Source organism: Salvelinus namaycush, chromosome 6 (assembly GCF_016432855.1).
Source record: "Salvelinus namaycush isolate Seneca chromosome 6, SaNama_1.0, whole genome shotgun sequence".
Lineage (NCBI taxonomy): Eukaryota > Metazoa > Chordata > Actinopteri > Salmoniformes > Salmonidae > Salvelinus > Salvelinus namaycush.
Window position 1 is genome coordinate 37,703,437 of NC_052312.1, and position 21,485 is coordinate 37,724,921.

Genomic DNA, 21,485 nt, shown 5'->3' on the forward strand with positions numbered 1-21,485 from the left:
GTTCTGCCTATCTAGTTGACAACTGAATTTCAACGCAGGTCTATCCAGCATCACTATCCAATGTTTTATTTATTTTAATTTTATTTCACCTTTATTTAACCAGGTAGGCTAGTTGAGAACAAGTTCTCATTTACAACTGCGACCTGGCCAAGAATAAAGCAAAGCAGTTCGACACATACAACAACACAGAGTTACACATGGAATAATCAAACATACAGTCAATAATACAATAGAAAAAGTCTATATACAGTGTGTGCAAATGAGGTAAGATAAGGGAGGTAAGGCAATGAATAGGCCATGGTGGCGAAGTAATTACAATATACCAATTAAACACTGGAGTGATTGATGTGCAGAAGATGAATGTGCAAGTAGAGATACTGGGGTGCAAAGGAGCAAGATAACTAAATAAATATAGTATGTGGACGAGGTAGTTGGATGGGCTATTTACAAATGGGCTATGTACAGGTGCAGTGATCTGTGAGCTGCTCTGACAGCTGGTGCTTAAAGCTAGTGAGGGAGATGTGAGTCTCCAGCTTCAGTGATTTTTGCAATTCGTTCCAGTCATTGGCAACAGAGAACTGGAAGGAAAGGCGGCCAAAGGAGGAATTGGCTTTGGGTGTGACTAGTGAGATATACCTGCTGGAGCGCATGCTACGGGTGGGTGCTGCTATGGTGACCAGTGAGCTGAGATAAGGCGGGGCTTCACCTAGCAGAGACTTGTAGATGACCATGAGCCAGTGGGTTTGGCGACGAGTATGAAGGGAGGGCCAGTCAACGAGAGCGTACAGGTCGCAATGGTGGGCAGTATATGGGGCTTTGGTGACAAAACGGATGGCACTGTGATAGACTGCATCCAATTTGCTGAGTAGAGTGTTGGAGGCTATTTTGTAAATGACATCGGCTAAGTAAAGGATCGCTAGGACAGTTTTACGAGGGTATGTTTGGCAGCATGAGTGAAGGATGATTTGTTGCAAAATAGGATGCCGATTCTAGATTTAATTTTGGATTGGAGATGCTTAATGTTTATAATGTGACTGATGTTTGAAATATTAAAATACGACATATTTTAGTTGGTTACTTCAGAATGACTGTTATGCTTCTTGGCACATTTGACATTTTATTGTTGGTATTTGATATCCTTCCGGTCTACTGCGATTTCTCTTTCTATATCCATCTCACATTTCCTGAAAGCCCTGTATTGTCTGTCTCCATCACAGGGGAAGAGATACTTTGATAGCAGCAGGGCCTGGGGAGAGGTGACCTATAATTGTTTTTAAAGCGGCTATCAGCATCCTGATAAATCTTGAGGATTTATTTGTAAAAGATGAATTCCTCTCGGAATCGTTTGAGCGGCTGCCCAGTCTGGCCTCGCTGTTCGTCTTCAGTCAGATGTAGCCCTTCCTATAATCCTGGCGGCAATAACTCCTCTGTGTTCAGTCAGAGAATGTATTTTACTGGAGTTAGGAAGAGTGGGAGTTCTCTCTTCCCCAACACCCTGTTCTTATGAAACACTCTGTACTCCCTCTCAATCACTTTTTAGATTCTCAAATGTCACCCCGGTCCAGTCCATTTCTAAAAGAAAATCTACTGCTTTCACTTGCCACGACGTTCGAGAGAGCAGTCGGTGCACTTTAGTTTTGTATTGATTTCAGCAAGTTCTGTCGCTGGTCTCAGGCTTGTTGTTTAAATGCAGTAGATTTCATAGCTTTATACAACATTGACAAATGTGCAGTGTCCTTGATTGCTTTGAGTATCGCATTGTAGTGTCATTCATCATGATAATGAAAATATTACTTTGAACCTTCAGTTACCCATGTAACTCGGGTAACCCTCCATAAAATAACATTTGTCTTATTTGTTGCCACGGTATGGACGTCATGCTATATTCATTATGTTTGATGTTTTCTCGTTGCTATATGGGTTTCCATGGAAACCAGTTCACACTTAACTTTGTTTTTACTACAGATAAGTTGGAGAGGCAGATTCCTGGCGAGCCTTCATTTAGCAGCGTAAAGATCAACGTGAAGCGTGACCATATGTCCACATGGCTGAGGCGTCTATATTTGTTCTCTCTCTCTGTCTCTCTGTCTCTCTGTGTGTGTGTGTGTGTGTGGACCGTACCAACGTGCTGCAGTATGTGTTCTAACGTTAAAGAGCTCTTTGTCCCTTCTTCCTCAGGAGCTGGCCAGACAGAGGCAGGAGAACGGGCAGCTGCTGAAAGCCCACCAGGATAAAGACGACCTAATTGGAAAGCTGAAGGAGGAGATTGACTTGCTGAATAGAGTGAGTGTTGGAGAGGGTTCGCCCAGGGTTGAGAAGGTAGAGTTGGGCAAGGCTGGGGGGTGTCGGAGACAGTCATTCAGGGTTGAGAGGGTAGAGGTGGGCTAGAGTGTTGGGGGGGGTCAACCAGGGTTGGGAGGGTAGAGGTTGGCTAGGCTGGGGAGTTTTGGAGACGGTCGCCCAGGGTTGAGGGGGTAGAGGTGGGCTAGGGTGGGCAGCCACTAAGGCACTGAGAGTTAAGTCATTTACAGGTATTTTGAATACATATACTTTCACAATTATTAGTAATTAATAGTATGCTCCTTAAATTATAATGTGTGATATGTATGGTGCCCTTCTAGTCTTGAACACAGGTATAGTAATGTATATCTATGTGTTTTTTTTACCAGTAATCCTTTGATGGACAACTCTGTCTTGCCACGTCTAACTGCCACAGTTAAAGATGCACAAAGCAGAAATCGCTCCGCCATTTCCTGGTTGCAAAAATTAGAATAGTTCGCTTAATTTCAGTTTGTGACAACTGGCAAGTATAGTGTAGAGAATCATTGTACCATTTAAGCTGTTGGGAAATATATTTTCCATAACCCAAAATATTGTATTTTCAGTTGTTTAAAGCTGGTGTACAAAACTAAAAGTTAAAAATGTAATGTAAGGGAAGCATATAAATAGCACACATTGAACAGATCTACCACTTCTTAGACTTGCTTTCAATGAGTGACTGATCTATAACACCCATTTCTATGTGAATCTTATTATAGTTTCTCTTATTTGTCAGTTGAAAGCTTGTCATTTTTAGTAACTGTGCACTGCAGAGGAAACTTGGAGATATTCAGTCTCACACAGCTGTGTTGAGTGAAGCCAAGGACTAAATAGAACCGATTGCCAAATTACCACGTCGCTATCTGCAGGCAATCAGCTTGATATTGTAAAGCTGCTTCTCGGATAAGCAGAAGATTACAATTATCCAGCGCTTGCAAGGATTAACACTCGCACAGGCACCCCCCAAAAAAGTGATTTTCTCATGTTCTCTCTCGCTCTATTTATCTTCCGTACCCCAACCTCTGAACTGGATCTGATTTGGTATTTTATCAACATTTTAAACTCATTGTCAACCGCACGGTTCGTAACCCCATCCGGTTTTGGTCTGCAGAGCCTGAAGTAAACGATATGCAGACCTGTTCAAGGTGCAGAGCTTTTCAGTTCCACTCCCCTGCACCCCTTGGCAGTTTGGAGAAACAACGTTTGAGTTTCGCTGTGTGCCGCCTAACTTAAAACAGCTGCTCTTTTCAAAACATGACATTTTCCCTTCCCTGACAGTCTATTGGATCTAGTCTTAAGAAAACACTAGGCCCCTGCTATAAGTCAAGAGTCCTTATGCCAATCAACATCCTACACACTGTGGTTAAGAGAAACCCTTCTAGTGTGGAGTACAAGTCTGATTTCAATCATCCCTTGAGATGTAACGTGACTTATAACCACTAGGGTTATCAGCCTGTAATTAGTTCGTCATTAGTCAAGAGTTACTAAATCTCCACTCCTATTCGCTCCTGAATGTTATCCTGTCTCGCCCAGGCGTTCCGCTAGCGGAACTCCTCCCACATTCCACTGAAAAGGCAGAGCGCGAAATTCAAAAAATATTTTTTTGAAATATTTAACTTTCACACATTAACAAGTCCAATACAGCAAATGAAAGATACACATCTTGTGAATCCAGTCAACATGTCCGATTTTTTAAATGTTTTACAGCGAAAACAGCACGTATATTTGTTAGCTCACCACCAAATACAAAGAAGGACAGACATTTTTCACAGCACAGGTAGCATGCACAAAGCCAACCTAACTAACCAAGAACCAACCAAACTAACCAAGAAACAACTTCATCAGATGACAGTCATATAACATGTTACACAATAAATCTATGTTTTGTTCGAAAAATGTGCATATTTGAGGTATAAATCAGTTTTACATTGCAGCTACCATCACAGCTACCGTCAAAAATAGCACCGAAGCAGCCAGAGCAATTATAGAGACCAACGTGGAATAACTAAATACTCATCATAAAACATTTCTTAAAAATACACAGCGTACAGCAAATGAAAGACACAGATCTTGTGAATCCAGACAATATTTCAGATGTTCTAAGTGTTTTACAGCGAAAACACAATATAGCGTTATATTAGCATACCACAATAGCAAACATCACAACCGCATTGATTCAAGCCAAACATAGCGATTACGTATAAAACCACCAAAAGATATAAATTTTTTCACTAACCTTCTCAGAATTCTTCAGATGACAGTCCTATAACATCATATTACACAATGCATATAGAGTTTGTTCGAAAATGTGCATATTTAGCGGCACAAATCGTGGTTATACAATGAGAAAAGTAGCAAAGCTGCCCAGAAAATGGCAGGAGAAATCTTTGAAGAGGCACCTATTCTAATCAGTAACTATTCCAAAACTTGACTAAAAAATACAGGTTGGACAGCAATTGAAAGACAAATTAGTTCTTAATGCAATCGCTGGGTTACATTTTTAAAATGAACGTTACTTCAAGCATACAGCGTGCGCTAAAGCGAGACCGCACCATAATTCATGGCGGAATTATTATCTGACATTTGTCAACATAAGTACGAATTAACAGCATAAAGACTGCTTACTATTAGCTGAGCTTCCATCAGAATCTTGGGCAAGGTGTCCTTTCTCCAGAACAATCGTCTTTGGGTTGAAAGATGTCCTCTTGTCCGGTCGAAATAGCCGCTAATGTTAGCCACCAACTGGAGAAGTGTCCAACTCGTGAATGCGCATGACAAAGAAATCCCAGAAAATCGCAATAAACTGCTATAAACTGCTATAAGTCGGTTTAAATTAACTACCTTATGATGTCTTTAACACCTATAACGAATAAAAACATGACCGGAGATATAGAACTACTAAAACGAAAGCGTTTGCAGGACGCCATTGTGATGTCTTCATGCGTCAAGCGCACCGTTGAAAAGGACGGTACTTCCGCTCAACGGTCTTATATAAGGTCCCAGATTGCGCAATCCACTCCATTCAAATTCTCCCCGCTTACTGACATCTAGAGGAAGACGTATGCAGTGCATGTAGCCCGATGGCTTACATGGGGACTTATAAACTGGCCTCAGAACAGGGACCTCGATTTCTGAAATCTCACTCCATGACAGGAAAAGTGCTGCAGAATGAGTTCTGTTTCACTCAGAGAAATAATTCAAACGGTTTTAGAAACTAGAGAGTGTTTTCTATCCAATAGTAATAATAATATGCATATTGTACGAGCAAGAATTGAGTACGAGGCAGTTTAATTTGGGAACGAATTTTTCCAAGATCGAAATAGCACCCCCCATAGGCTCAAGAGGTTAAGTAACCATTTAGTAGTCCATGCATTAGGCTAAATCCGAAGACTCTGAATTTAAAGAGACAGCTGTGTCTCATGTGCCTCTTTCTCCCGAGACCAGGAGAACAGCCAGATCTGTGACAGCCTACAGGCAAATACCCCACCCCCTGTCTTCATACCTACTGTAGACCCACACTGTATACAGAGAGGCAAATACCCCACCACCTGTCTCCATACCTACTGTAGACCCACACTATGCAGAGAGGCAAATTCTGGGGTCCTCAGAAACACAAATTCCTCAGCATTTCCCCCGATGTTGTTATTTTGTATTTTTCTAAAGTAGATGGCATTCACTCACTTTGAAGGTTTCATAGATCATTGTCTAGCTCCTGGCATTGAATATTGAGAAGCAACATCAACAGCGGGTCTCTTTGCTGTTGGTTTCATCAGAGGTCAGAGTTTCTGTTTCCTGAGTCTACAGTCTTGGGCCAGTATTCCAGTGTTCCCAGCGCTCTGAGACCATCAACAAAATCTCCCCATCGCATGACCCCTGCTCCCGTTATCTGGGTCACAGGTTTTGGCAATGTTTTTGGCATTGGAGGCCTCCTGCTGGGTTTCCCAAAAGCCTTTCATCTCTGAAATATTCCAAAAGAGAGTTTGCAGCCCTCCTCGATGAGGCATTCCAATGCAAACAAGCACTGTGTCTCCCCTGCCAACAAATACAGTTGCTGGTCAGTGTTGATTTTGCACATTTCAGGAACTTGCAAGGGTCCTCTATGCATGACTGTCTTTATTATCGTCACATTTGTTCGTTAAGATAGCCACTGCAGTCTACAGCCTATGAGCCATCTGGCCATGTGGAGGAGGCCATATAACTGTTGGATCAGAGAGCCCTGATAGCATCACATGAACAGGACCTCATAAGAGGAAGTCTCCCTGTGGGAACACTCGCCGGGGCGATAGTGATCAGAAATGTCCCTCGGAGAGGTTACTGCAAGGCCTGATGGGAAGGCAGGAGATAAGGAACAGATCCAGTGTGGCGTCTCTTTCTCGCGGCGCTTGAAGATTGAACTGTGACTCACTAGCAAAGTTTGTTTTGTAGGGAAGGCTTGGATAAGGCTGAGGTGCTGGCAGACAATATGACCCCGGAGAACATCCTACTCTGGGTATTGGCTACATAGAATACAGGCTCAAGCAGGTTGCAAGTACATGTAGATATAATCTATGTTGGGAGATTCAATGAAATGTGAATAAAGTTATTAGTCGGTTGTAACTTAAAAAGGTTCAAGTGGTATGCCGGAGGCCAGAAAAACGATGTCATGGCTATCGAGTGAATCTAGCAGCCGTCTGATGCGAAATGAGACGGCTTTTCTCCCCTTGTCAGAGCTCAGACAGTGAGCTGTTCTGTAGCCACACCATGTCTGTGGCTCTGTGACCTCCAGTGTTTGACTTGCAGACTACCTCGCTTTTTAAGTTTCCGACAAGTGCGGCTTAGCTAATCCTGACGGTCGCCTGTCACTGCCGCCAGTGATGGAGGAAGCCGAAAATGAGAAGTGTCACTTTTAGATCAGCGCTTTGATGAGAGGGCGTCGTGGCAACAGGGCTCCTCATTTGTGCCTAATTGGAGCTGTTCAAGTTTAATTCGTTATTATCAAGGCAATTCTGCTGAAGGGAGACCCGGGAGGTGAAACTCTTCGTTCCACCTCTCACTCTCTCATCTTTCTCTAAACTGACACGCTAACTCCTCTGAGGTAAAAATAAGGCAGATCTTGCATAATGATGGTATATGACTTTCTTTCTATCAAGCTGAAGTGGAGCTGTCTCCTTTGTTTTTGTTTTGCAGGACCTCGATGACATTGAGGATGAGAACGAGCAGCTGAAGCAGGAGAACAAAACTCTCCTGAAGGTGGTGGGCCAGCTGACGAGGTAGAACCCAACGAGCCACGGATCTCCACTTCCAAAAAGAAAACAAACCACCCCCCACCCCTCCAACGGAGTGCCCCTCTCAAGGCCTTACACCCCCTGCTCTCACCCACCCTTCCCTTTCCACCCTCGTTCCAAGTCCAGCAGCAGCATGTCCGTTCTCTGTGTCGGTGGTGTCTCTGTTGTTGTCGCTGGGTGGAAGAGGACATTTAAAAGTAGCTTCTAGAGCCTTTGTGTCTTAAACGCACCTTGAGCGTCCTCCCTAAGGATGTTTTTATTCAGTTCTGAGGGGAAACTGAAGCCACTGAAAGCTCTAGTCCTATTTAGATCCCATGGGGTGTCTAAATGAGGTTCTGTGATGGTATATTTAATGTAAATCTCTTGTACATAGGCCATTTAGATTTGTTGTTCTTTTTGATGAATCTTAAAAAGGAAATTGAATGTACGTGGTGCATCACCGAGCACATGAGGGATGCTTTGTTTGTTTTAGGAACTAAAAGAGTTCTTGGACATTTTGACTCTAATGATCTGTCGACCAAGGTATACAGTACTTGCGTAGATTATGTGCAACCGGCTCTCTGTGCTTCTGTTTATCTGCATTATTACAGTGTAAATGCATTGTCAGCCCAGAGGCCGTATTGTCCTTCAAAGCACTAAAACCTGGTCTCCATCTGCACGTGAAAGAACTGGCTCTGTGATGGAGCCTGTGTCATTTAGACCAAATTCAAGACAAAATCCCTGCTACCATCAGCCAAAGTGGGCATAATGCCTTGCATGTTACGGACGTCTTTTTTGAAATCCATTAGTTCCATTTCCCCAAGGGGATAAAAAAAAGCCTGGTGCTTTTTCTGTTCATGTCGATGCAGCTTTTACTCTCTTGTTCCGATTTATACTTGGTACATTTTAATCAGTGGGGTCGTTTCAGCGAAACCTAGGGTATGCCAGTGACATGGGTGGGGGGATAAAGTTGACGCTTTATTTACTGCGTTTCTACACAATTTAAAACTCTAAAATGCTATTCAGAGAACAGCAAAAACAAGCAAAATTTACTCCAGTCATAATACGCTAAACTGCTATTGCCTTTTAATGGGGATTGGAAAGATTTTAGTAGCCTATTTTATATTGTTGGTGTTGAGCTAGGATATGATGACTGCCATACTCTGCCAAACCCAATTGACGCCCTGATTTTAGTCCAGGTGGTATATTTTAAACCTGAAGTCATTCAAATATATATATCCCCATTATAAATCATAAAAAGCAAGAAACTTGTTTTCATTAATTCTATGCTTTATAGCCATTTCAATGTTGAAAATGAAATGTTATATTGTTGATGGGGAGAGGTCTTGGGGTTACACCCCAGTAGAAACACGTGGAATCTTTTGAAATGCATTTTGCATCTGTAACTCAAGCGTTTACAACTATAATTGTTTGCAATATTGATAGATGTAGCTGCTCTTGGTATATAGTGAGCAAGAGTTATAGAATACGCTACTGCAGTGCATTTTGTTGTATGATAACCAAATCAACTGAAGGAACATACTTTTTGAAATGCATCTCTTCTTGATTTCTCAAGACAGTGATGTGGCTGTGAGAAGTTCTATTACTTTAACCCGGCCGTATTTATATCTTTGCATTACATACAGGGGCCCATTTCTGTGCTGAAACAAATGTGTGGCTGTTGCATCATCTATTCTGTAAAGCCCACTGGGTGGTAAAGATTTTAGGTTTTTAGACTTTACTGGGGTACATCTTGATATAGAAACCCCTCCTACCGGTAGACACACACACACACACACACACACACACACACACACACACACACACACACACACACACAGCCCTTACAGGAAAAAACACGTGAAACAATGTGTTTTTGGAACACTTCAACGTAATGATGTTTCACATGTGAAGTTTCACATAACCTTTCACATTTTGATTCAAATGTGAATCTTTTGGGGGATATTTTTCACTTGAGATTTCACAGGTGATGCCCTGCAAATAAAACAGAGTTGTTAGAACACACAGACAGTGCTTTTAACATCATGTTTTCAACTTACATATTTGGCACACTTTGACACACTTTGTAATTATTACTCCACATGTCCTCACCTAGGATTTCAACTCACAACCTCTTTGTTCATGGCATTCTGACATATTCCTACACTTTGGACTTCAAAGTAAATCTCAGCTTTGTTAAAAGTACATATTTATCGGAGTGATTCAGGAGTAATGTTAAAACAATATGCCCCACAAACATTAGACAACTGTACAGAAAATCCTCCAATTGCTGAAATAAGTTAATTAATTAAATGATGAGAGAATAGTCAGATTAACTGCTAACTAAAATAGCAGTGTAGACGCCACTATTTTGGTAAGTGTAGAGGAACGCTACAGAGTTTGTGGCGCAGCAAAAAGATCAGTTTACCCCAAATCCAGAGGTTGTTAGTTCAAATCCCAGGTGGGGTCATATTGAAAAGTCAGTACTTAACTACTAAGTGATCATGTCTAATGTAATCATAATGACATTGATTAAATATGTTTGAACTATTTTAGCGGAACAGTTTACCACTTACTTTAAAACTCCCATACCATGTAATTACTTTACTTATCATGACGTTACGTCCTGATGAATGGTAAAGCAAAGGTCTTGAGAACATCTTACAAACATCCTAACATGTGCCTCAATGACTTTCTTGGGATGTTGTGTCGTGGTCCCCTGGAGGTTTTTGTCTAGTTCCAGTTTTGTTCCAGGGATGTCCCCAAAGGACCTTGTTAGGACGTTCTTGGGATGTTGTGTCGTGGTCCCCTGGAGGTTTTTGTCTAGTTCCAGTTTTGTTCCAGGGATGTCCCCAAAGGACCTTGTTAGGACGTTCTTGGGATGTTGTGTCGTGGTCCCCAGGAGGTTTTATCTAGTTCCCGGTTTGTTTCAAGGAAAGGATTTTCTCCAAGACGTTTTTAGGGCATTCTTGGTATGTTGTGTCATGGTCCCCTGAAGGTTTTTGTCTAGCTCAAATGTTGTCACATGTAGTTTCATGCTATCACATGTTAAAGTTTTGCATCCCCATCCCCACATTTACTCAAATGGTGTCAAGTGTAGTTTAATGGTGTCACGTTGACATTTTGCGCCTCATGTTGTCACATTTATTTCACATAATATCATGTTATCACGTTTTACATGTCACATGTTATCACATGAACTTCACGTGATCATGTGACATGTTTTTTCTGTAAGGGACACACCTCTTTCTCTCTCTACATTATGCATGTACAAAAGATGAAGTCATTTAATAAAAGTTTGATTATCTCTGTCGACTCGTTAGTGTTCATTAAGGCTAATTTGATGTGATGATACGATGCCACTGAGCCGGTAATGTAACGTGACAGCGGTGGTTCAGTTGTCACAATAGACACACTGTGTGCTCCCCGACCATGGTTATTCATCATCGCCAATCACCTCGCAGTCTGACTGGAGAGGAACCACCCATCCCTGGCAAGCCGCGTCTCCAAGACACTGCGACGCTGGACTAATATAGCAATGCCATCCAAGTCATTAGTCTCCCTCACCTTGAGAGAAGAGGGACAGGAGGGCTTCCTATCAGGACTAATGTAAAGGTAATTGTCTCATCTTCCTAGAACTGCCCCAGGGTGGTCCAGCACCATTCCTATTAGCATTTTTATAGGAAGTTGTAAGGTGCATGTGATTTAGTAATACATTATAGGAGGCCTGAAACTATTTGTTCATTCCTCATCCTTCCTCTAGTTTGTGAAATAATCTCCTTTTTAAACCGCCTGCTTTGTCTTTTTTCCCGTCTTGTTATTCACAAACCTGACAGTCTTGACTGCTTCTCCTCTGCGTAGTAAAACTATCAGTAACTGAGTTTTAACCCACTACCTGTATCTTCATTTAAAACCCCTCATCTGTTCCTCAACCAGCCCTCTGAAAGGCCCTCACCACCACCACACAGCCTCACGGGGACATGTTTGGAAAATGGAGGTATGTAGGTTTTGTTCATGCTAAATGAATGTAATTATTATTCTTACTGGTACATGACACAGTTGGGCTCTCATCAAAGCTTTAACGGCACTAATGAAATTACAGGACTGCAGCGTTATCAGATATCATTTTACCTTTGTACTTTTAAGCAATAACTTTGTTTTTTTTGGTAGATCTGAAATGTAATGGAGGTAGAATTTTTTATTTCAGTGACCTTAAAGATCTTCACTGAGATGAGGCCTGGAGGCTAGTTGATATGGATGGAATGGGCACATCCGTGTACACCTAAATGCATTTGATCTTGTGGAACTGATAGTCATTGGAGAAAAAATTAAATAAACCCTTATCTTGTTTCTTGAAGGAGGCCATATTTCATTATCAGCGGTTTCTTGCTCTTGGTCCTCAGAGCCAATCTCTTCCATCTCTGGGATCTCTGGTGCAAGCGACCACTCACCCAGCTGAGGATGGCAGGGGTCGGGGAGAGCGAAAGCGGGAGAGAATATATGTGGGTTATTTCGTCTCCCCTGAATTGGCTGGCTGGCTTGGAACCATCTGCTCAGAAAAATACCTCCTAAAATAATATTGCCCATATAGAGTTTTGTTTAGAATAAGATAACATTTCTCTAAAAACCTTTCGTAAACAGTAGATCATGTTCTACTGATATGGAGCCTACGAGATCTCCCACACGTTGCACTCGTGTCAAAATTAGGATACATTCTGCAGTGAGTCTTTTGTAACACAGATTAATAGCGTTGGCATTTGTGGAAGCCTGATGGACCTCTGTGGCTTGCTACTGGACTAGTGAGGGATTTGTTCGACTCGTGCTCTCCCACCAACACTCTGAAACGCGAACAACACCATGTCAGAGAGAGGGGGAGGTGGAAAAACACAAGACACATACATTTCTCTCAACACACCAGGGCCACGACCACGAGCTGGGCTGCCCTTTCGGAAATGCCCTGTAAACGTCAATAAGGAGGAAAGGCGCCATTTTCACACCAATAAGTAACATAAACCGTTGACAGACCAAAGGCATTTCATTCATCACAGAACTCCTACGACTGTATGATTCATAGTGCGATAGATTCTCATACTTTAATTTTACCACAACTGTTACCATAGCAATGACTGAGATATGGTTTGGTGTAAATCACACATTCTTGGTGTTTGTGTACTTTGGTTAGGCTTATAGTAAGTTATATGTTATTGCTGTAGTATTACATTTCTGATACAGTATGTCTTTTACATGATTTGTAAAACTCTGCAAGCATTTCAGTGTGATAGAATATACTGCATATGACTGCCATTTCTCCTATAGGTATAGTGCGATAGTTATACAGTCGTGGCCAAAAGTTTTGAGAATGATACAAATATTAATTTTGACAAAGTCTGCTGCCTCAGTTTGTATGATGGCAATTTGCATATACTTTAGAATGCTATGAAGAGTGATTAGATGAATTGCAATTAATTGCAAAGTCCCTCTTTGCCATGCAAATTAACTGAATCCCCCCAAAAACATTTCCACTGCATTTCAGCCATGCCAAAAAAAGGACCAGCTGACATGTCAGTGATTCTCTCACTAACACAGGTGTGAGTGTTGACGAGGACAAGGCTGGAGATCACTCTGTCAGGTCGAATAACAGACTGGAAGCTTCAAAAGGAGGGTGGTGCTTGGAATCATTGTTCTTCCTCTGTCAACCATGGTTTCCTGCAAGGAAACACATGGCATCATCATTGCTTTGCCTGTGAAGCTCTTTTTGTGCAAGGATATTGCTGCCAGTAAGATTGCACCTAAATCAACCATTTATCGGATCATCAAGAACTTCAAGGAGAGCGGTTCAATTGTTTTGAAGAAGGCTTCAGGGCGCCCAAGAAATTAAAGTAAGCGCCAGGACCGTCTCCTAAAGTTGATTCATCTGCGGGATCGGGGCATCACCAGTACAGAGCTTGCTCAGGAATAGCACCAGACAGGTGTGAGTGCATCTGCACGCACAGTGAGGCGAAGACTTTTGGAGGATGGCCTGGTGTCAAGAAGGGCAGCAAAGAAATCACTTCTCTTCAGGAACAACATCAGGGACAGACTGGTATTCTGCAGAAGGTACAGGGATTGGACTGCTGAGGACTGGGGTAAAGTAATTTTCTCTGATGAATCCCCTTTCCTATTGTTTGGAGCATCTGGGAAAAAAGCTTGTCCGGAGAAGACAAGGTGAGCGCTACCATCAGTCCTGTGTCATGCCAACAGTAAAGCATCCTGAGACCATTCATGTGTGGGGTTGCTTCTCAGCCAATGGAGTGGGCTCACTCACAATTGTGCCTAAGAACACAGCCATGAATAAAGAATGGTACCAACAAATCCTCCGAGAGCAACTTCTCCCAACCATCCAGGAACAGTTTGGTGACGAACAATGCCTTTTCCAGCATGATGGTGCACCTTGCCATAAGGCAAAAGTGATAACTAAGTGGCTCGGGGAACAAAATATCGATATTTTGGGTCCATGGCCAGGAAACTCCCCAGACCTTAATCCCATTGAGAACTTGTGGTCAATCCTCAAGATGCGGAAAACCCATAAATTCTGACAAATTCCAAGCATTGATTATGCAAGAATGGGCTGCCATCAGTCAGGATGTGGCCCAGAAGTTAATTGACAGCATGCCAGGTCGGATTGCAGAGGTCTTGAAAAAGAAGGGTCAACACTGCAAATATTAACTCTTTGCATCAACTTCATGTAATTGTCAATAAAAGCCTTTGACACGTATGAAATGCTTGTAAATATACTTCAGTATTCCATAGTAACATCTGACAAAAATATCTAAAGACACTGAAGTAGCCAACTTTGTGGAAATTAATATTTGTGTCATTCTCAAAACTTTTAGCCACGACTGTATACCTCACTTGACCCATGATAAGACTATGCAATTAGCCTGTTTATCTCATTCCATAAAGATAAATCAAATATGCAAGAGACTATTGTTGAGTTAGTAATAGGCAATCAATAAAGGAATAGGAATGAAATTCTAAATACAAGTGTATTTCATTCATTTGTAAGATGAATGCTACATTATACAAGGCACAAACTTAAGTTACAAAGCATTAACAAGCATTACAAGGCACTATTCTAAGGATGCTCATGGAGAGTGAGAGAGGTCATAGCCTGAAAGACCATGCACCAAGAGTCCCTGGGGTGAAGGAAGGAAGAAAGTGTATCTCACCGGCGCAGGTCTAGAACAAAAGAGAGAAACAATGAATTTTAAGACCCATTTATAACATCCGAGTTGTTTCTATTCAAAATCGGAGTTGTTGACCAATATTATTACTGTAAAGTTAACCTCAATCAGATATCAGACCTATAGGATGTAAAGACAACAGAACCTCTTCTTCTCAGAGGTGTGATGAGGGGTTGGCAAGACAACACAGAGAATGTTGAATTCCTGAGAAAACAATAAACCCCCTTTGTTGTTAGGAGGAATTTATATTCAACTTTTTTTGGGGGGGGGGGGGGGTTGACATCTAAGTAAAAACAAAAACAGAAGCACACCATGTCCTCTTGGCTTTGCTGAGTGCCCCACTGCATTCTGAAATGACAATCAGTTTCTCTTCCTCTTAGTTGAGTGCCTCTCCTCAAAGCCACATAGACATTGGTCTGTGATGGCCAGTGGGACAAGAGATTGTTGGAATTGAATTTCTATATGTGGTCCTTTTGTCAAACTTGAGGTCAAGTTCACTTTAAGGCCAGACAGTTGGATAGCCAGGCACTGTAGTAATGGTAGTTGTAACGTCATTTTATTTTCTTAGTCCACTGGTGCCTCATTGTCCTGATCACTGTCACGTTGGAGGCATCAATGTCACCTTGAAGCTGCATCCTCAAAATTAGCTACATCAGCCTCAACATGGATTGTGTAAATCAGAATGTATTCAATAGTATTTGTGTACAGTTGTCGATACATGATTAGAACCAGAGCACAACAGGCTTCAGTACCTCTTTTCTCAGCTGGGAATAAAGTTGGCTGTTCCAAAAGATCATTTTGGTCACCATGGCAATGAGCTTTGATGCGAATCCCGATCAATCTTTCTAAACTATGGTCTGCGCACACCCATGAAGACAGACACACACACACACACACACACACACACACACACACACACACACACACACACAACCTGCCTGGCTGCTAATTCCACCAACATCTTTTGCATTGTTGGGTGAGAACACTAATGACAGAATACCTCATATAGACTGGGAATTTTGGTGCCACTTTAAAAAAAATTGCTGGACAAAACTATCTTGAGCGCCACGTATTTTAATTATGTGGAAGAAACGAGTTGAAATAACATACATATCCAATGTCTTCAACTTTCAAAGGAATTTATATTCAAAGAATGACTTACACAACCTCCACTGTGTAGGTAGATAGCAATCATGTTCAGTACCAGATATGTTTTTCTACCCTGCTTCAGTTGCTCTGCTCTACCAGTGGATGGCAGTGTTCTCACCACATCCATGCAACCTATTCAATCCACTACACTGGGGTGTCAAACTCATTCCACGAAGGGCCGAGTGTCTGGTTTTTCCTTTCAATTAAGACCTAGACAACCAGATGAGGGGAGTTCCTTACTGAATAGTGACCTTAATTTGTCAATCAAGTGCAAGGGTGGAGCGAAAAACCCTTAAGGCACTCGGCCCTCCGTGGAATGAGTTTGACATATGCACTACACTGATTCATATCTCTCTTTGCTACACACACGGTGTCCTGTTAATGCTATACCCTTGTTCTGTTTGGATACAAAAGTCCTGCCTGCCATATCTCAGTATGTATGTTTGAGAGGAAATAAAAAATAATGACTTCAACGGCTGCAATTTTTATTTTATTATTTTTTATTTCACCTTTATTTAACCAGGTAGGCTACTTGAGAACAAGTTCTCATTTACAACTGCGACCTGGCCAAGATAAAGCTAAGCAGTGCCACACAAACAACAACACAGAGTTACACATGGAATAAACAAACATACAGCCAATAACAAAATAGAGAAAAAAAGTCTATATACAGTGTATGCAAATGAGGTAAGATAAGGCAATAAATAAGCCATAGTGGTGAAATAATTACAATTTAACAATTAAACACTGGAGTGATAGATGTGCAGAAGATGACTGTGCAAGTAGAGCTACTGGGGTGCAAAGGACCAAAAATAAATAAATAACAGTATGGGGATGAGGTAGTTGGATGGGCTATTTACAGATGGGCAATGTACAGCTGCAGTGATCTGTGAGCTGCTCTGACAGCTTGTGCTTAAAGCTAGTGAGGGAGATATGGGTCTCCAGCTTCAGTGATTTTTGCAATTCGTTCCAGTCATTGGCAGCAGAGAACTGGAAGGAAAGGCGGCCAAAGGAGGAATTGGCTTTGGGGGTGATCAGTGAAATATACCTGCTGGAGCGCGTGCTACGGGTGGGTGCTGCTATGGTGACCAGTGAGCTTAGATAAGGCGGGGCTTTACCTAGCAAAGACTTATAGATGACCTGGAGCCAGTGGGTTTGGCGATGAATATGAAGCAAAGGCCAGCCAATGTGAGCATACAGGTTGCAGTGGTGGGTAGTATATGGGGCTTTGGTGACAAAACGGATGGCACTGTGATAGACTGCATCCAATTTGCTGAGTAGAGTGTTGGAGGCTATTTTGTAAATGACATCGCCGAAGTCAAGGATCAGCAGGATAGTCAGTTTTACGAGGGTATGTTTGGCAACATGACTGAAGGATGCTTTGTTGCGAAATAGGAAGCTGATTCTAGATTTCATTTTGGGTTGGAGATGAATAATGTGAGTCTGGAAGGAGAGTTTACAGTCTAACCAGACACCTAGGTATTTGTAGTTGTCCTCATATTCTAAGTCAGAACCATCCAGAGTAGTGATGCTGGATGGGTGGGCAGGTGTGGGCAGCGATCGGTTGAAGAGCATGCATTTAGTTTTACTTGCATTTAAGAGCAGTTGGAGGCCACGGAAGGAGAGTTGTATGGCATTGAAGCTCGTCTGGAGGTTACTTAACACAGTGTCCAAAAAAAGGCCAGAAGCATACAGAATGGTGTCGTCTGCGTAGAGGTGGATCAGAGAATCACCAGCTGCAAGAGCGACATCATTGATGTATACAGATAAGAGTTAACCCGAGAATTTAACCCTGTGGCACCCCCATAGAGACTGCCAGAGGTCTGGACAACAGGCCCTCCGATTTGACACACTGAACTCTGTCTGAGAAGTAGTTGGTGAACCAGGCGAGGCAGTCATTTGAGAAACCAAGGCTGTTGAGTCTGCTGATAAGAATTCGGTGATTGACAGAGTCGAAAGCCTTGGCCAGGTCGATGAATACAGCTGCACAGTATTGTCTCTTATCGATGGCGGTTATTATATCATTTAGGACCTTGAGCTTGGCTTAGTTGCACCCATGACCAACTCGGAAACCAGATTGCAGTGGAGAAGGTACGGTGGGATTCGAAATGGTCGGTGATCTGTTTGTTAACTTGGCTTTCGAAGACCTTAGAAAGGCAGGGTAGGATAGATATAGGTCTGTAGCAGTTTGTGTCTAGAATGTCTCCCCCTTTTGAAGAGGGGGATGACCGCGGCAGATTTCCAATCTTTGGGGATCTCAGACGATATGAAAGATTGGTTGAACAGGCTAGTAATAGGGGTTGCAACAGTTTCGGCCGATAATTTTAGAAAGAGAGGGTCCAGATTGTCTAGCCCTCTTGATTTGTAGGGGTCCAGATTTTGCAGCTCTTTCAGAACATCAGCTATCTGGATTTGGGTGAAGGAGAAATGGGGGAGGCTTGGACAAGTTGCTGTGGGGGGTACAGGGCTGTTGACCAGGGTATTGGTGGCCAGGTGGAAAGCATGGCCAGCTGTAGAAAAATGCTTATTGAAATTCTCAAATATTGTGGATTTATCAGTGGTGACAGTGTTTCCTAGCATCAGTGCAGTAGGCAGCTGGGAGGAGGTGCTCTTAATCTCCATGGACTTTAGTGTCCCATAACCTTTTGGAGTTTGTGCTGCAGGATGCAAATTTCTGTTTGAAAAAGCTAGCCTTTGCTTTCCTAACTGCCTGTCTATATTGGTTCGTAACTTCCCTGAAAAGTTGCATATCGCGGGGGCTATTTGATGCTAAAGCTGTACGCCACAGGATGTTTTTGTGCTGGTCAAATTAAGTCAAATGCTGTTGTTTGTCTTACATAGAAATACCCTTTGCACTGTACAGTCACAATTGAACAGCATGTTCTGAAAACCGGTGTTGTTATTATGCTAACGTGGCATGCTAGCCTGTGGAAACTCATAAAGCCCCTGTGGGAGTCCTGTGTTCTACAATAGCCTCCCTCTCACAGCACCACCACTAGCTATGGACAAAACACAAAGGCAGAAGACTGTTACTGTCAATACTATGGAGGCAGAGAAAAGAAAGGATCTCTTGAGTCTGTCAATATTCTGGACTGTAAAACCTGATAATATTTGTGACCGTTGGACACTTTCATTTGTTTCATGATAGTGACGCATCCCAAACGTAATTCTTGACACAATAACAGTAGTTGTCACGTTCCAGTGAAAGTGCATGGATCTCCAGGTTGTGATGGTTACACATAAAGCCACACGACATACAGAATGTGAAACATCTCTGGGGAGCATCAATGGTCCCTGAAGGTCACTTTACACTGTTTCCATGACAGCCTGTCTGGCTCCCCTTCTGGGAAAGCTTGTTGTGGTTTTGTTATGTAATGTGATTTAAGGATTCACACACATACATACACACACAAGCTGCCTTTCTCTGTAGGAGAGAGGCAGTCTCATTCTCAGTACTCCCCGGGGACGCAAACACAAACAACACGACTCATCCGCTGGGCTGACGCAGAGACAGCGGAATACCTCCAGGGGATAATGTTTGTGCAGTAAGCAAAGTGCCTGAAGTTTTTCACACTCACACTCTGTTGACAGCTGTAATAGGACTGTATCAGACAAGTCATGTATAAAAACTTCCAATTCAGGTTCTGTGGTAGAATAACATTCAGCTATCATTGAATCAATCAATTATGGAATTTACCCACCCATCCATCCATTTCCATTGACATGATCAACACTTTATTTTCCAGTTATGAACTCACAGATGATTGCCAGCAGTGTGGGTGTACGGTTCATCTATGCATGTCCGTTTCCATTAACCTTCACTTTTTATTTTTTTTATTTTAGCTTTATTTTTAGCAGGTGTCTCATTGAGATAAAAAATATATTTTAAAAGAGAGACCTGGCCAAAATAGCAGCACACAAAGCTTCAGACACATTTACAACATAAACACGAAGCACCACAGTTTAAAAAAACATACATTTACACATTGAGCAGCAAGATGGTGTGGTGTGTTGCAACCAAGGGTCAAAACGTTGACGGCCCCCCACTTCATTTCCCATCATAGTGTTTACCCTAGATTTAAACCTGCAATTTCAGGACCTTTTGAAGGTTGTTCCAAACATAAGTGCAGAGAACTGGAATGCTTTTCCCCCTAGCTATGTACAGGCCTTATGCTATGTTCGTAACCAAATGGGAGGTGGAGATTTACTAGTTATGAAGTCAAAAATACCAGTTGGATGCATTCACGTGCTTTGAACGATTTGCTAATGGCCAACAAGCGGCGTAAACCATAAACTAAAAGTACAGCTATCACGCTTGTAAACAAATTATATTATGTTCCAAAACCGTATGAATAGATTGCTTTAAGAAAAATAATGTTTTGTTGTTGCGTTTAACTGCCAAAAATGCTGTTTTAGAGTAAAGTTCCTTAGTCAGCATGTAGAAAAAGTGGGAGCTCAGGATGATAGATGAGTTCCCCACTACAAAAAGTGAAATCTAAGCAAGCCTAAATGTCTTACATTAGGTGATAATTCACTTAACGTTTGTCTTTTTTTTCTTTTCCTTTTTCTTACCAAGCTAAATTATCTAATGATGAGTTTGCTTATTTTAACCTGAAAAGCCCTAACCTAAAGTAATTGATCTTACTTGAATATATTTTTCAACATATTTTACCTTAATGAGATGATTAAGGTCAAATATCTTGTAAAATATATTCAAATAAGATAAATGTATAGTAATTGCCAGAGGGCTATTAAAGTGGATTTTCCCCAGTCGTAAGTGGTCAATTCCAACTTCCCACTTGGTTACGAATGCAGCATCAGTCACAGTCAACAAAACACCGTCATGTGAGCTCAGGCGATAGTTGTCATTTGTCTGCTGGACAATGCAGATGCACAGGTAAAATGGGAGCTGTCTCAGTATGGCCTTATAAACAAAAACGTAACAATGACTTAGTCTCTGAAGGAAGGCCAGCCCACTCTCTTATAGACGGTACAGTGATGAGTGAGGGCTTTGGAGTTTGCAACCAAGCTCATCGCCCAACAGTACACAGTGTCCAGCCTACGTAATAAGGCCACAGGGGCATACACGTACGTACAAGATATCACCATAACCAATTACAGGCACGAAGGTAGCAGAAAACAAAGCCTCCTTCTCGCTTCAAAAGAAAAACGTAACTTATTTTGAAAATAAAAACCCAACTTGGGGGTTAGTATCACAGGAGGATCTAACGAGCCATTGATCCCACTGGGGATGCCCCTCTGACACAGGTTAAATGACGCTCTGGAGGATGGTGGACACAGACCCTGCAAGGGGCAGCAGCGTCTTCTGAGAAGCCTCCACATAGGAGGAACACAGAGGCAAGAACAACAACAATACAAAGAAAACATCCATATTGGATGTGGAATGAATTATACAAATGCCTCCCTGGAAATACAATCTGACACCACCGCACTAGTCCTTAATGAATAGAAGTGATTTCACACCATCAGGGTATGTTGGGCTGATGCTTGGCTCCAGTGCTTTGTTGCTCCAGTGGAGCAGCACAACAGT

At 42.1% G+C, this 21,485-nt stretch overlaps 1 protein-coding gene across 3 annotated transcripts in view; it reads left to right on the plus strand.

Annotated features, from left to right (window-relative positions):
- LOC120049963 (PRKC apoptosis WT1 regulator protein-like) overlaps nt 1-10,877 on the plus strand; it is a 76,874-nt gene extending 65,997 nt beyond the window's left edge. For 2 of the 3 annotated variants that reach the window (XM_038996499.1, XM_038996500.1), the window contains exons 6-7: nt 2,179-2,319; nt 7,486-10,877. In XM_038996499.1, coding sequence (XP_038852427.1) covers nt 2,179-2,319; nt 7,486-7,572 — 228 coding nt within the window. In that variant the 3' untranslated portion in view covers nt 7,573-10,877. The remainder of the gene's footprint in view (nt 1-2,178; nt 2,320-7,485) is intronic. The other variant, XM_038996501.1, reaches the window with a different exon arrangement.
- Nucleotides 10,878-21,485: the final 10,608 nt, after the last annotated feature.